This window comes from Pseudonaja textilis, chromosome 8, assembly GCF_049901715.1.
Source record: "Pseudonaja textilis isolate UNSWEBS1 chromosome 8, rPseTex1.2, whole genome shotgun sequence".
Taxonomy (NCBI): Eukaryota; Metazoa; Chordata; class Lepidosauria; order Squamata; family Elapidae; genus Pseudonaja; species Pseudonaja textilis.
In genome coordinates this window covers 1,863,737-1,877,561 of record NC_141997.1, presented here as the reverse complement: position 1 = coordinate 1,877,561, position 13,825 = coordinate 1,863,737, and the positions used below count along the sequence as shown (strand labels likewise).

At 39.4% G+C, this 13,825-nt stretch overlaps 1 protein-coding gene across 5 annotated transcripts in view; it reads left to right on the top strand.

The window, feature by feature from the left end:
* The window catches only part of GK (glycerol kinase), a 111,690-nt gene that overhangs the window by 23,834 nt on the left and 74,031 nt on the right, over positions 1-13,825 (top strand). For all 5 annotated transcript variants that reach the window (XM_087938177.1, XM_026716066.2, XM_087938176.1 and 2 more), the window contains exon 2: positions 10,841-10,914. In XM_087938177.1, coding sequence (XP_087794303.1) covers positions 10,841-10,914 — 74 coding nt within the window. The remainder of the gene's footprint in view (positions 1-10,840; positions 10,915-13,825) is intronic.

Here is a 13,825-nt window from a genome sequence, read left to right as displayed (position 1 = left end):
AGTACAGTTTCTTGTAGAATTCTTCTTGATTCTCATTTGATGTATATATTGCTACCAATAATGTTTGTTTATAGTTCATCATTATTTCCGCCATTAACACTCTTCCTTTATCATCTAAGTATATTTGTTTGGCTTTTATTGTATCTTTAATTTACAGTGCTACTCTTTTATTTTGTTGTGCCAAGGAGATATATAATTTCCCAATTTTAGGATAGTCTAGTACTTTATCATATTGTTTTTTTAATATGTACCTCTTGTAGGCAAATTATCCCAGCTTCAATTTCTCTAGTTTGGTAAGTATCCTTTTTCTTTTTATCACTGAGTTCAATCCATTTACATTGATATCATTTTTATTTCTTCTTCCATGTCTTTATTTATAATGAGGTTTAGTTGCTCTTGCTGTTCTTATCTCTCTTGCTTCTTTGGGTCTCATGACTTCTGTTGTTTTCTCTTCCTGCTCCTTTTTCTCTTCTCTTTGTTGTCCATTCCTTTCTCTTGCCTCTTCTTCCCGTTGTTTAATTTCTTCTATTTCCTTCATTCTCTCTCCCTCTTGCTCTCTAAAGTAGTGATCATAGAATTGTTCTGCTCTTTCTCTGGAATCTAACCTGTGTTTCTGTTCCTGCCATGTCACCATTATTCCTTCTGGTATCAGCCATCTAAAATTAATCCCTCTTTTATTTAAACATTTTGTCAGAAACTGATACTCCCTTCTCAATTCTCTTACTTTTCTTGGTATTTGTTTCAAAACTTATTCCTTTCCCTTTGTATTTTAGTGACTCATCTCATCTCTCATTTTCTGTAATATTTCTGTTCTTATGGCTTTCTTTGTGAATCTAACATGTACCCCTCTTGGTAATTTATTCCTCAGTGCATATCTGGTTTGTACTCTGAATATTTCATCTATACCCTCCATTGCTTTTTCTTTAGTCACTTCCAAGGCTCCTACCAATAAATCTGCCATTATTTCTGCCAAGTTTTCCCCCTTTTCTTCCTCAATGTTTTGAAATCTCAGGCAATAATCAGCAAGATCCATCTCCAATGAGATAATTGCCCTTTCCTTACTTTGGTCTGCTGATGTCAATTTATAATCCATCTCTCCTACTCTTTGTTCTGTTATATCCACTCTATTTTTTTCATATGTTCCTCATTTTCTTTATCATCAATTGCTGAATATTCTCCACTTTTTCTTCTATATTCCCTACCTTTCCTTCTACCTTTCCAATTTTCTCTTCAACTCTATTTGTTCTTGTACTGTTTGTATTTGCTTGTAGTATCATTTTGATCTTTGATTGCATTAAGGCCACTTTCTCCTGCTGTAACATGGCATCCAACATTCTTTGTCCAGCCAGGCTGGAAGTTGCAGAGGAAAAAGTGGAGGATATGACTGGTGCTGTTTTCTTCACCTTGAAATGTTTATTTTATTGTCTCTTATGTTGAAGAAGGAGAAGTTAAAAAATGAAAAATAAAGAAGAAAACAACAAAAAATTGTAGTCCACCAGAAAGGTTTTATAGTCTCTCCCACGCTTTCTTCAGGTTCTTCTATTACCTTAATCCAAAGTGTATTAATAATTAATTCCAAAAAAGGGAGGAAAAAATATAATAAAGTAAAATAAGATTGATATATTCCACAATGAGAAAAATAAAAAAGAGAAGAGAAACAATGTATTCCACCAAAAAAAGAAAAGAAAAGGAACAAGAAAAAAATTCAATTCAAATGAAAAAATAAAAAATGGGGAAACAAGAATGATATTCCATAAGAAGAAAGAGAAAAGAAAAAGAAAAACAATATATTCCACCAAAAAAGAAGAGAAAAAAGCACAGTAAAAAAGTAAGGTTCAGTTCATATGAAAAAATAAAAAGCAAAAAAAAGATGAAGAATAAAAAGAAACAATAAAAAAAGAGAAGAAAAAAGGAGGATATAAAATGTAAAAATATTAATCCAGAGGGTGATTTGCAACAATGTTGTAAGGTATATTGATATTAAAAGAGAAAAAATAAATGAGAAGAGTAAAAAGTAAAAACAAGTAATAACACCAACCAATAAATGGAAAAGCAAAAATGTAGCTCCAGTTAGTCAGATGTAGTCCATATAAAATCATCTTTTTCTTCAAATCCAGTCAGCAATTATTCCCTAGCAACAATTTCTACTGTGCACTTGTAGGAGTTTCCCAAGGAATAACAACAAAGCAGTTTAGAAGAAAGGGCATTTAATCTTGTGCTTCTTTATATCTGGTTTGTTTCCAAATGTTTCCAAGAGTTACACTGTTTAGGACAATAGTTCTTAGTGTTTCACTCTCTGACTATAAACATTGTATTCTAATCTTCATGTTCCCATGTTGTCAAGGTCATTCACTTTTCACTTTCTCTTTTTTCTTATTCCTCTTTCACCTGTAAATGGCACTGTTGCACTGTTTTTGCTATAGCAATCCCTTATAGTCCAAAGTTCTTCAAAATTAATAATCAATGTTGGGAAGTAAAAAAAATCTAAATACTTAGGAAATAGAATATATTTAAAGCCTCTTTCTATTTCCCTCAGTTATTCCATTAAGTCCAATATTTTCAGCCTGGTTTCTCAATCGTTGTTCTTTCACAGGCTCTTAATTCTTTCCTTTTTCAATCTATGCCAGAACCACTTTCCTTGCTGCTTTTTCCGGGGGGGATGTGTGTTACCCACCACCACCTTTATTCTAGGGCTTTCCCTTCAGTCTACTTTCCTTAGGGGATTCTTTCTTTCATTATTTCAGCAATTAATAGGTCTCACTCAGTGCTCTTTTTCTTTCTGTCGGCAGCTGTCCCCGGATCTGTAGTGGCTCGTATTGGCCACTTTCTCTCTCAACTGGCTGAATGGTTCTCTCCAGATCTACTAGGGACTTTGCGGTGTCTGTTCTGACCAAGGTTTCCGAGACCGTAATTATGCACACGCTTATTTTTAAAAAAAGTCTTGTTTTATTGCAATGCTGGAAATTATTTTCATTCCCAACCGGTAATGAATCTCAAACAGTCCCTCAAAATAAGCAACCAACCGAAGTACAAAGAGCTTCAAGAATGAATCTGAACTGAACGAACGACTTTGCTTCCTGCAAAGGTTTCATCATCTTTGCCTGTACTTTATACCTTATGGGAGGGGCAATCACCTCCCAGCCTTACTCTCGAGTCACCCCTTTTGTTTCAGGTGCTCTCACCTTCTAGCAGCTCTGTGCACACGAGTACTGGGAACAGGTTCCCCTAGGTCGTCTGCCTCACTGCTGCCAGACTCCGAAGGCTCTGGAGGCAGCATCTCACTCACAGATGGTCCTGGCCCCATCTTTGCATCAGACGCAGGGCCCTTGTCCAAGTACTCTTGAGACTTCTGGACTGATCCCCTTTTTTCCCCACTGTCCAATTCTGCTGCCGTCTGCACAGGCTGCCGGCGAACCACAACAGTGTCCCTGGGATCTACGGAGTGTCCTCTTCTTGATTCTCGACCCTCCTAGTCGATTTAGGTCCAATCAGGACCACCAGCTGTTGGATATCGATGGTCCCCTTGGGAGCTCCAAGGTACCCCCCGATGTCAGCTCTGCCCTCCACTTTAGTCTTGTCTGTTCAAAGGACAAGACTTCCAGATGCTTTGCACACATAAGCCATTCTGCCATATTCTTTGTAGAGAGAAGAGGCTTTCTCCTGGCAACCCTTCTAAACAAACCATACTTGTTCAGTCTTTTTTCTGTCATGAAATTAAACATTTAACATGCTAACTGAGACCTGTAAAGTCTGAGGTGTAACTCTTGGATTTTTTTTTCAATTTCTCTGAGCATTGCACAGTCAGACCTTGGAGTCAATTTGCTGTGACATCCATCCCTGGGAAGTATTGAAGTTTTCCACTTGTGAATAATCTTCCTCACTGTAGAATGATGGACTTTAAATTGTTTGGAAATGACCTTATAACCCTTCCCAGATTGATCGGAATTGCTTCTCTAAAATCATTGCTGATGTCTTTACTCTTTGGCACTATGTTAACACACAGCTTAATGCTGGAAACCAGAAAACCCTTAAACTTTGGCTTTTATAGAGGTAGTTACACTAATAATCAATTGATCCAGGGCACTTAATTAGCAGCATTTGACTGCTACTTAGCCTCTTCATCCCTATGGAAGCAGTTAAGGTGTATTTTTATACATGGCTTCCCCATTTTAGCTTTCTTTTTATAAAATCAATGATGACATGGTGTAATATGTCATCTGTTGTTGACAGTTTTAAGAACTGCTAAGCACCAGATAATTTTTACTGTGTCCTAATACATCAAACCATAGAACTCAAAGAGAATGTACTTTCTTTTTCACATGATTGTAGTTGATTTGCATTAGTAGACAAGAAAATTAGTTGTCGTATTCCAGCTGTAGATCTTGACCATGACCACCCTAAAGAAGTTCCAGAATAATAGCAATTGAGGTTTTTTTTTTAAAAGAAATCTATTATCTGTTATGCCTTCCTTTAGCCACCTTGATGAAAATGATTCAAGTATTCCTATATTTCTAATAATATTGATTACTGATACATTTACTTGAATTGCCAAATAAACAGTGTCCAAGTTGTATAATTATAGATATTTATTTATTAAACAGATTCCCCTCAATACCTAATGACAACAGGCAGCTCACAACAATCAAAACAGAATAGCAGTAAAACAAAGGAAACAAAAAATAAACTATGACAGGAACAACAAACAGGATGAGAATGAAAGAAGGGGCCTGGCTTTCCTTCACCAAAGACCTTCACGGCTCTTCTAAACAACTAGAGCTGGGGTCAGCCTGATCTATGGGTAAACTTATTCGATGGCAGCAGTGCTAGAGAGAAGACATGCTTCCTTGGTCTTTTAGATAACGTTGTTTAATCAAAGGAACCTAGTCAGCACCTATCTTGCAAAATCAGATTGATCGAGCAATACTATGAGAGTCAGGTGGTCTGTCAAATAGTCCTAGTCTCATATAAAATAGTGTGGTCTTTGTAAATTGCTAATAGCCTGGAAATCCATATATTTTTTATTGTACTGATATTTAAGGTCTTTTACCTTACTGAAATGAAGATGTAGAGAAAATAGAAATGTGGAAGAACTGACAATATGGAAATATATACACTGCAACAGGCAGCTCACAACAATCAAAACAGAATAGCAGTAAAACAAAGGAAACAAAAAATAAACTATGACAGGAACAACAAACAGGATGAGAATGAAAGAAGGGGCCTGGCTTTCCTTCACCAAAGACCTTCACGGCTCTTCTAAACAACTAGAGCTGGGGTCAGCCTGATCTATGGGTAAACTTATTCGATGGCAGCAGTGCTAGAGAGAAGACATGCTTCCTTGGTCTTTTAGATAACGTTGTTTAATCAAAGGAACCTAGTCAGCACCTATCTTGCAAAATCAGATTGATCGAGCAATACTATGAGAGTCAGGTGGTCTGTCAAATAGTCCTAGTCTCATATAAAATAGTGTGGTCTTTGTAAATTGCTAATAGCCTGGAAATCCATATATTTTTTATTGTACTGATATTTAAGGTCTTTTACCTTACTGAAATGAAGATGTAGAGAAAATAGAAATGTGGAAGAACTGACAATATGGAAATATATACACTGCTCAAAAAAATAATGGGAACACAAAAATAAGACATCCTAGATCTGAATGAATGAAATGTTCTTATTAAATACTTTGTTCATTACATAGTTGAATGCACTGACAACAAAATCACACAAAAATTATCAATGGAAATCAAATTTAGCAATCCATGGAGGTCTGGATTTAGAGTCACACTCAAAATTAAAGTGGAAAAAAACACTACAGGCTGATCCAACTTTGATATAATGTCCTTAAAACAAGTCAAAATGAGGCTCAGTGGTGTGTGTGGCCTCCATGTGCCTGTATGACCTCCCTACAATGCCTGGGCATGCACCTGATGAGGTGGCGGATGGTCTCCTGAGGGATCTCCTCCCAGACTGGACTAAAAGCACCTCTCAACTCCTGGACAGTCTGTGGTGCAACATGGCGTTGATGGATGGAGCGAGACATGATGTCGCAGATGTGTTCAATTGGATTCAGGTCTGGGGAACGGGCTGGCCAGTCCACAGCATCAATGCCTTCATCTTGCAGGAACTGCTGATACACTCCAGCCACATGAAGTCTAGCATTGTCGTGCATTAGGATGAACCCAGGGCCAACCACACCAGCATATGGTCTCACAAGGGGTCTGAGGATCTCATCTCGGTACCTAATGGCAGTCAGGCTACCTCTGGCGAGCACAAGGAGGGCTGTGCGGCCCCCTAAAGAAATGCCACCCCACACTATTACTGACCCACTGCCAAACCGGTCATGTGGGAGGATGTTGCAGGCAGCAGAACGTTCTTCATGGCATCTCCAGACCCTGTCATATCTGTCACATGTGCTCAGTGTGAACCTGCTTTTATCTGTGAAGAGCACAGGGCGCCAGTGGTGAATTTGCCAATCTTGGTGTTCTCTGGCAAATGCCAAACGTCCTGCACGGTGTTGGGCTGTAAGTGCAACCCCCACCTGTGGACGTCGGGCCCTCATACCACCCTCATGGAGTCTGTTTCTGACCGTTTGAGCAGCCACATGCACATTTATGGCCCGCTGGAGGTCATTTTGCAGGGCTCTGGCAGTGCTCCTCCTGTCCCTCCTTGCACAAAGGCGGAGGTAGCGGTCCTGATGCTGGGTTGTTGCCCTCCTACAGCCTCCTCCACGTCTCCTGATGTACTGGCCTGTCTCCTGGTAGCACCTCCATGCTCTGGACACTACTCTGACAGACACAGCAAACCTTCTTGCCACAGCTCACATTGATGTGCCATTCTGGATGAGCTGCACTACCTGAGCCACTTGTGTGGGTTGTAGACTCCGTCTCATGTTACCATTAGAGTCCAGCACTGCCAGAATTCAAAAGTGACCAAACCATCAGCCAGAAAGCATAGGAACTGAGAAGTGGTCTGTGGTCACCACCTGCAGATCCACTTCTTTATTGGGGATGTCTTGCTAACTGCCTCTGCTTTCCACCTGTTGTCTATTCCATTTGCACAACAGCATGTGAAATTGATTGTCAATCAATGTTGCTACCTAAGTGGACAGTTTGATTTCACAGAAGTGTGATTGACTTGGAGTTACATTGTGTTGTTTAAGTGTTGCCTTTATTTTTTTGAGCAGTGTATATGTGTGTGTGTGTATGTGTTATGTGTTTTCTTAAGTTTTCACGGGTATTTATATGTATGGTATTCAGCTTTGTTCAGGTATTTTCCCACATTATTATAGTTGTGCTTTTAAAGTTGTAGCGACGTTTTGTTAGAATTTCAAACGGCTGTGAAAGCCTAACACACAGATGAACCCAACACACAAGCCTGATGATGGCAGATGAGATTCTGCCCAAACATCACTACAACAAATGTGTGTGTGTGTGTGTGTGTGTTTGTGTGCAGGCTCTTTTTTAATCAGAATTGTTGAATTCAAATAGAAGAATGTAATTCCGTTCAACTGTAATTGTCATCTTCATAGTTAAGTTAAGAGTCCATAAATATAAGTTGTAAAATTTTAAATAATTTCTGAAGTACACAGTGGCTAGCTCTAGTGCTTGATCTTGATGACATAGATAATAATAGATTATATTTGTCAAATGGAATAAAGAAAAATAGTGGGTTTATGCTTAAAACCTTCATTTGTTTTCTATTTAGGTGTCACATTTTTCTTCAGATTGTCTTTCCTTTAAATCTCCTTTCTGATGGAAACATTCTAAGCAAGTTGTTTCCAGAAAGAGGAAAAAATAAAGCCTATGTTCAAATATATAATACAAAATCTCAGCTTAATAAAGAAATGTCTCCAACCTAATTCATTTGAATAATTCTCTTCCAGAAAATTGGGGCGGGGGGAAGTCTTGTACTATTGATCAAAACAGACAATGAGTATTCAGGAGCTGGCAAAAAATAAATAAAACTAAGTAATGGTCTTGACTTACAACTAGATACTTACTCATCTGAGTCAAAGATAAACAAGTTAGATAAGTTGAATAACCTTGTAGGCAAAGATTAACAATTGTTACTCTTACAATCATATACCTGTCAGGCTACAGAACTTTTCCCATTCACTCAACTAGAATGAACTTCTGAAAACGTATCAAAATGTATCAAAAAGGAATCCTTTATTGAGATGAGACAATTCATGTAGTAGTTCAAAGCAGCATCTGAGGTCTCTCAGGCATACAGGAATACATAAGAGAGTTTAGCACCCTTCCCTTATCTCGATGTGTATTTAGTGAAACAAAAGCCAGTATGTTAATTCTTCCTCACCCCTTTTGTAAGGAACAATCTTTTTCACAATTTCCCAGGGCATACCTAATTTCCCCCCCACCCCCTTTTTAGAACAAACTTTTCCAGAGATTCCCAGGACACATCTCACTGTGGAATTTTTATGATCTTCTCATCTCCTGGTTGTGCCTCTCAGAGGTGATAGGTTCTGGCCATCTGGCTTTTCTCCCTCCATTGTATCATGTGTGGGTTATACAAATTCGATATACTGTAAGATTAAATATATTGAGGTTACATCAAGAAAGGATTTCTTTATCAGCCTCCCCCCCCTTTTCTTCTTCCACTGAAGAAATGACAGATACACGGATCTGACATCACCTTTCATCCATATGATTTTGTTGTATCCATTATATTTGAACTTCGGAATTAAATTTAAGACATGTTAACTGAAAAACAGTAAATATAATTTAGAAATAAAAAAGCAATCTGCTTGATGCAGGCACATAAAACACAGGAAATGTTTCCCAAATATTTCATATGACATAATGATGTTTTAGAGTGGTGTAGATTCAAACAAATACACTGAATATATCTTAAATAACATATCTTGCCCAATTATTTTACAAAATTAATTCTCTCTTAGATTTATATGAGAATTGCTTGGTTGTTCTATTAGTTCTATTAACGGTACATTTTTACTTTCATAAGGTTTTACTTATTTATTTGTATCCTGCCTTTATTATTTTTACAAGTAACTCAAGGTAGTGAGCTTACCCAGCGCACCTTCTTCCTCCCATTTTCCCCATAACGCTAACTCTTTGAAGTAAGTTGGGTTGAGAGAGAGTGATTGGTCCAAGGTCACCCAGCCGGCTTTCCTGGCTAGGGTGACACTAGAACTCAGGATCTTCTACTTTCTAGCCTTTTACTTAGACCAAACCGGCTATTTTAATTTATATGGATTATATGTTCTGATCATATTCTAAAACTATTTTTCCCAATAAAATAAATACATTACATAGATAAAAGCATCACTGTAAACAGTTGTTACTTTTTAAAAGGACAAGAATATATTCTCATTTCTTGTTACTGTTCATCACTAGTAAACAGGTGTTCAGTCGGGAGTTCCCATTTTTGCATTATTATTCTTTAGAACTAACCATTGCTAAAGCTAACAGGAGTTGCTTCACAATATCTGAAGGGCACCATGTCCCTGTTCTACTTAATTGTCATGTTCCTAATATGCAACACAATAAAAGTGTGTATGTGCATTATATAAATTAGTCAAGACAATTGAAATATTGAAATCTGGATGTACTCACTACTAGTCAGAAGGATACTATAATGAGCAAGGTTATTTTTGTAAAATGTTACTTTTATATGTCAATTTGATATAATGATTATGAGTACTAACTTCTAGAAAAAGGTAGATATAACCTAGGTTTATGTATTTCTGATAAACAAGGAAACTCATTTTTATAGACCAGTCAAGATAATTTCATAGTTGCTATTATCTATTCAAAGTTCATATGTTCAGATTTTAGAACTCTAATGATATTTCTATGAATATTAGAATATTTCTTTTCATTTATAAAATTTATTTAGGAACATTAAGTGTAATGGCAGTGTCAACCCTTGAGCCTCCAGCGGATCGTTTTGGGGTTGCCATTCGGTGGGGAAGACTTACAAGGATAATGAAAAACAGTAGACTCACAGCATGGGAGGTGGACAATGAGGAAGCAGCCCGCCGACAATCAGCTGGAGAGCAGACCAGCAGCAAAAGAAAGAACTAGGCCCAACAGAAAGATTCCAGGCCTTTCAGGCCTCTCTAGAAGTACAACAGCCATGAGGGTGGGTCAGGCGCACGTAAGGGGCGGAGTTAAATAGGCGGGAAAGCCACAACAGTTATTGCTGCCCTTGTTTTGATTGCTATGTGCCGATGTTTCCAGGCTATCCAGAATTAAAAGCAATTAATCAAACCTTTTATTTCTATTTCTTGGTTTTAGAGAATTGGAATAGTGACAGGCAGTCTTAGTAAAATTATTGTAAAAGGGGATTAAGAGATAAGACTTGATTTATTTAGTCATGAAGTTTGGAAATAATTTATTTTGCATAATGACCTTTGGATGTAAAACTATAGTTGTTTTTTATTTCAAAGGTCCATTTGTTCTCTATTTTCCCTTTTGGTAGTGGCCCATATTGTGTAGCAAATATTCTTTGCCTTTATTTTTCTATATAAACTCCTAAACCTAAGTTTTCCAATTAACATATTCTTCATATATCATCTAATTTCATATATTGAATTTTCATATAATTGCACAATTATGGTTGAAAAGCTGTAACTTGGGACTCAGAAGGGCTTGTACCTTCTTTTAAATAAATTATTTTAAAATAGCTTGTAATTTGCTATTTGTTTCTAGGGTTAAACAAGCATTATGCTACAATTCTGAATATATGAAGAAATCAGTATACTGTTTCCTGACAAAATGTTGGTGATGAGATTCCTTGTGTACCCTTTTGACTATGGGTGTACAAACTGGTTTGGTAACTATATATTTACTGCTTACAGGTTTTCAATGCAAACACAGCTGAATTACTGAGTCATCATCAAGTGGAAATCCAGCAGAAATTCCCCAAAGAAGGGTATTGCTTCTCTTTTATGTTTGAATATTTGATGTTTTATATTATACTGTTAAATTCTATGGAGAAAAGCTAAGTTTTTTTAACTGATGGAATTGTTTCCATCTATATGACAAATGGTATGGCTTTCTTATTTCCCCCCTTTATTATGTTATTGAAATCTATCTGTTAGCAAACACCCAAATTCATTTATAGAGTGTTGTAGAACTTGCATTGTGAACAATAGAAAATTCAACAAAGAGAATTGCTTTTCTCTGATCTTAGAATTTAAATATGTCCAACATGAATAGAAAGGCAGTTCATGTGTTCAAATTTGCCTCTTCTTTAGCTGCATTAATACATGTTCTTACTGAAGGCTCTGTGTTATAGCCAGTGGTGGGCTGCAAATTTTTTAACAACTGGTTCTCTTCCCTAATGACTGGCTGGCTGGGGGAGAGGGGGGGTGTCATGTGACTTAGTGGGCGTGGCCAACTCTGTCACTTGTGTGGGTGGTACCTGTATGGGAAAGGCAAGCATAATAAGTAAACAATATGTTTATTGTTGATCTATTGCTATTTCATATTGTGTTATTTGTTTCTCAAATCACAACTCTTTGCCAATGATACAATTCCTGGAAAATCTTTATTTAGATTTTCCCCACAGCAAGTCACAATTTGGAATATACTGTACATACATACATACATATATACATACATACATACAATCGCTACATGATAAGAAGTTATAACATGTCAATAGCATAATATGTGCAATTATGCCATAAATTTCTGTTATGAAATTTATGGCATAATTGAACATTTTGCATTGAAAGCGGAATGAGCCAAACAGAAAAAATGTCCCGTCCCCAAACGTGGATAGTGACCGTATTATGATATCATAAGGACAAGAAGACGGAACTATGACTCCCTTCTTCAAAACTTTTGGGTCATTCCATGTCAATTGGTCTATGTTAAGGTATTAAGATTTAGAAACTGACCAGCAGTGAGTAGCTGCATGATGCTGTGAAGCGGATGTGAGTCGTAACAAGAGTGATTGAGCAGAGTATGGGCATTTTCTTTTAAGGCTGGAGAGAAAAGTTCTCCTTAAGAGGTGTGTACCGTATTTGCCGGCGTATAAGATGACTTTTTTGCCCTGAAAAACATGCCTCCAAGTGGGGAGGTCGTCTTATACGCCAGCAAATACGTTGTTGTCACTCGGTGCAAGAGCGATGGGGGCGGAGCTCCGCAACTTGTGAAGCCCCTTCAAGCCCAGCCGGAGTCTCTCTTCCTCCCCCCCCCTCCGCCCGGCTTGGGGCGCTTGCGGAGGCCAATCTGGAGGTGGGGTGGGGGTGGAGCGGGAGGGTCTCTGGGGGGGCCGCTTCGCCCAGCCAGCCCCAAGCCGCGTAATGGCCTGGGAAGTGGGGGGGAGAAGGTGGTGGGAGGGGACTGTGGCGCCCCTCTTTCTGGGCAGCGGGGCAGGGCCGGCAATTTGCTCCTCCCGCTTCTCCCTCCCTCTTTGAAAGACCGGGAGGGCTGTGCTTCGGGCGGGGGGTTGTCCTTGGGAAGTTCCTGATGGGACCCCGCTGGGCAGGGCCACCCAGCTCCCGAGCTGCTTTCCAGGGTCCCCTTGGGAAGAAAAGGGTCCGGTGGGCGGTGGAAGAAGGCGAGGGACCTCCTCCCACCCCCTGTCCCATCCCGTCCCTTCCTCCCCTCCCCACTTAAGAGAGAAAGATCTGCCTCCCCGGCACCGAGCTGCCACCCAGCGCCGCGTCTCCCGGCCAGCACGCGCTTGCGACTTGGGAACTGGCCAAGCGAATTTAAAACCGAGTGGAGGCCAGAGGTAGCCGGAATTACCCTCCACACCACACACACACACACACACACACACACACACACACACACACACAGAGAGAGAGAGAGAGAGAGAGAGTTGGCAGCTGTCCATCCCCCACCCTTGGGGGGGTCGTCTTATACGGCGAGTATATAACAAACTCTATATTTTGAGTGGAAATGTTGTGGGCTCGTCTTATACGCCCAGTCATCTTATACGCTGGCAAATACGGTATATAAATGGCAACCATTAGAGGGCGTGGTTCTCTTTTCTTGTGGCCAGTGTTCAGTGCAGAAGTTCTGCATGTGTTAAGAAGAAAAAAAGCTTGCTTATAAAGGTATTTTGCTACCACATCCATGTTGTCTGTATATACCTATTGTATATTAAACCACTGTTACTGTCTTAAGTCTCTGTGTGCTGTGTATTGCTGGGTTGTCTCATAAAGGTAGTCATGCTGCCAAAACGCTCTGACAGTCTGGGGGTCCCTGCTCGACCATCATGGGTTTCAAAGAAATTTTGTATGAACATGCATACATGTCCCCAATGAACATTGGTAAAGTGTTACGTTTGCCAATGCAATACTTGTAGAGATATAGTCATTTGTTTGATCCTATACTGCAGCCTTCTACAGTATTACTTTGAAGTTTCAGCAACTGAGACATAATAGCTCCGGCAATATTTTGTTGAGAGAAACAAAACTTCGCCATCTTGTACAACTTGTTAAAGTTTGACTTTTTATATCTCTGGAAGGAAAGGTATGATAAACATGAAACTTTGTGCATAATAACTTAGCAACACAAGCAGTGGTGGGATTCAGCCGATTTGGGCCAGTTCATGCACACCAGCAGTAAAAATTCTGGCTGGCCCTGTCCCTCCCCGCCTGCTCGCCCCTCCCTGTTCCGCCCAGTCACTCCTCATCTCACCCACCATTGCTAACCTGCCTTCGCCTGCCTTTGCTGCCTGCCTTCCACCGCGGCCCTGATCTCCCTGGCTGAGTGAGCCTGCAAGCAAGCCCCGGTCGAGTCGACTCCCGGGCCAGCCTAGGCTGCTGCACTGCCCCTCCTCCCCCGTTCCCAGGCTTGCCTGGATTGCTTCGCCACCAGTG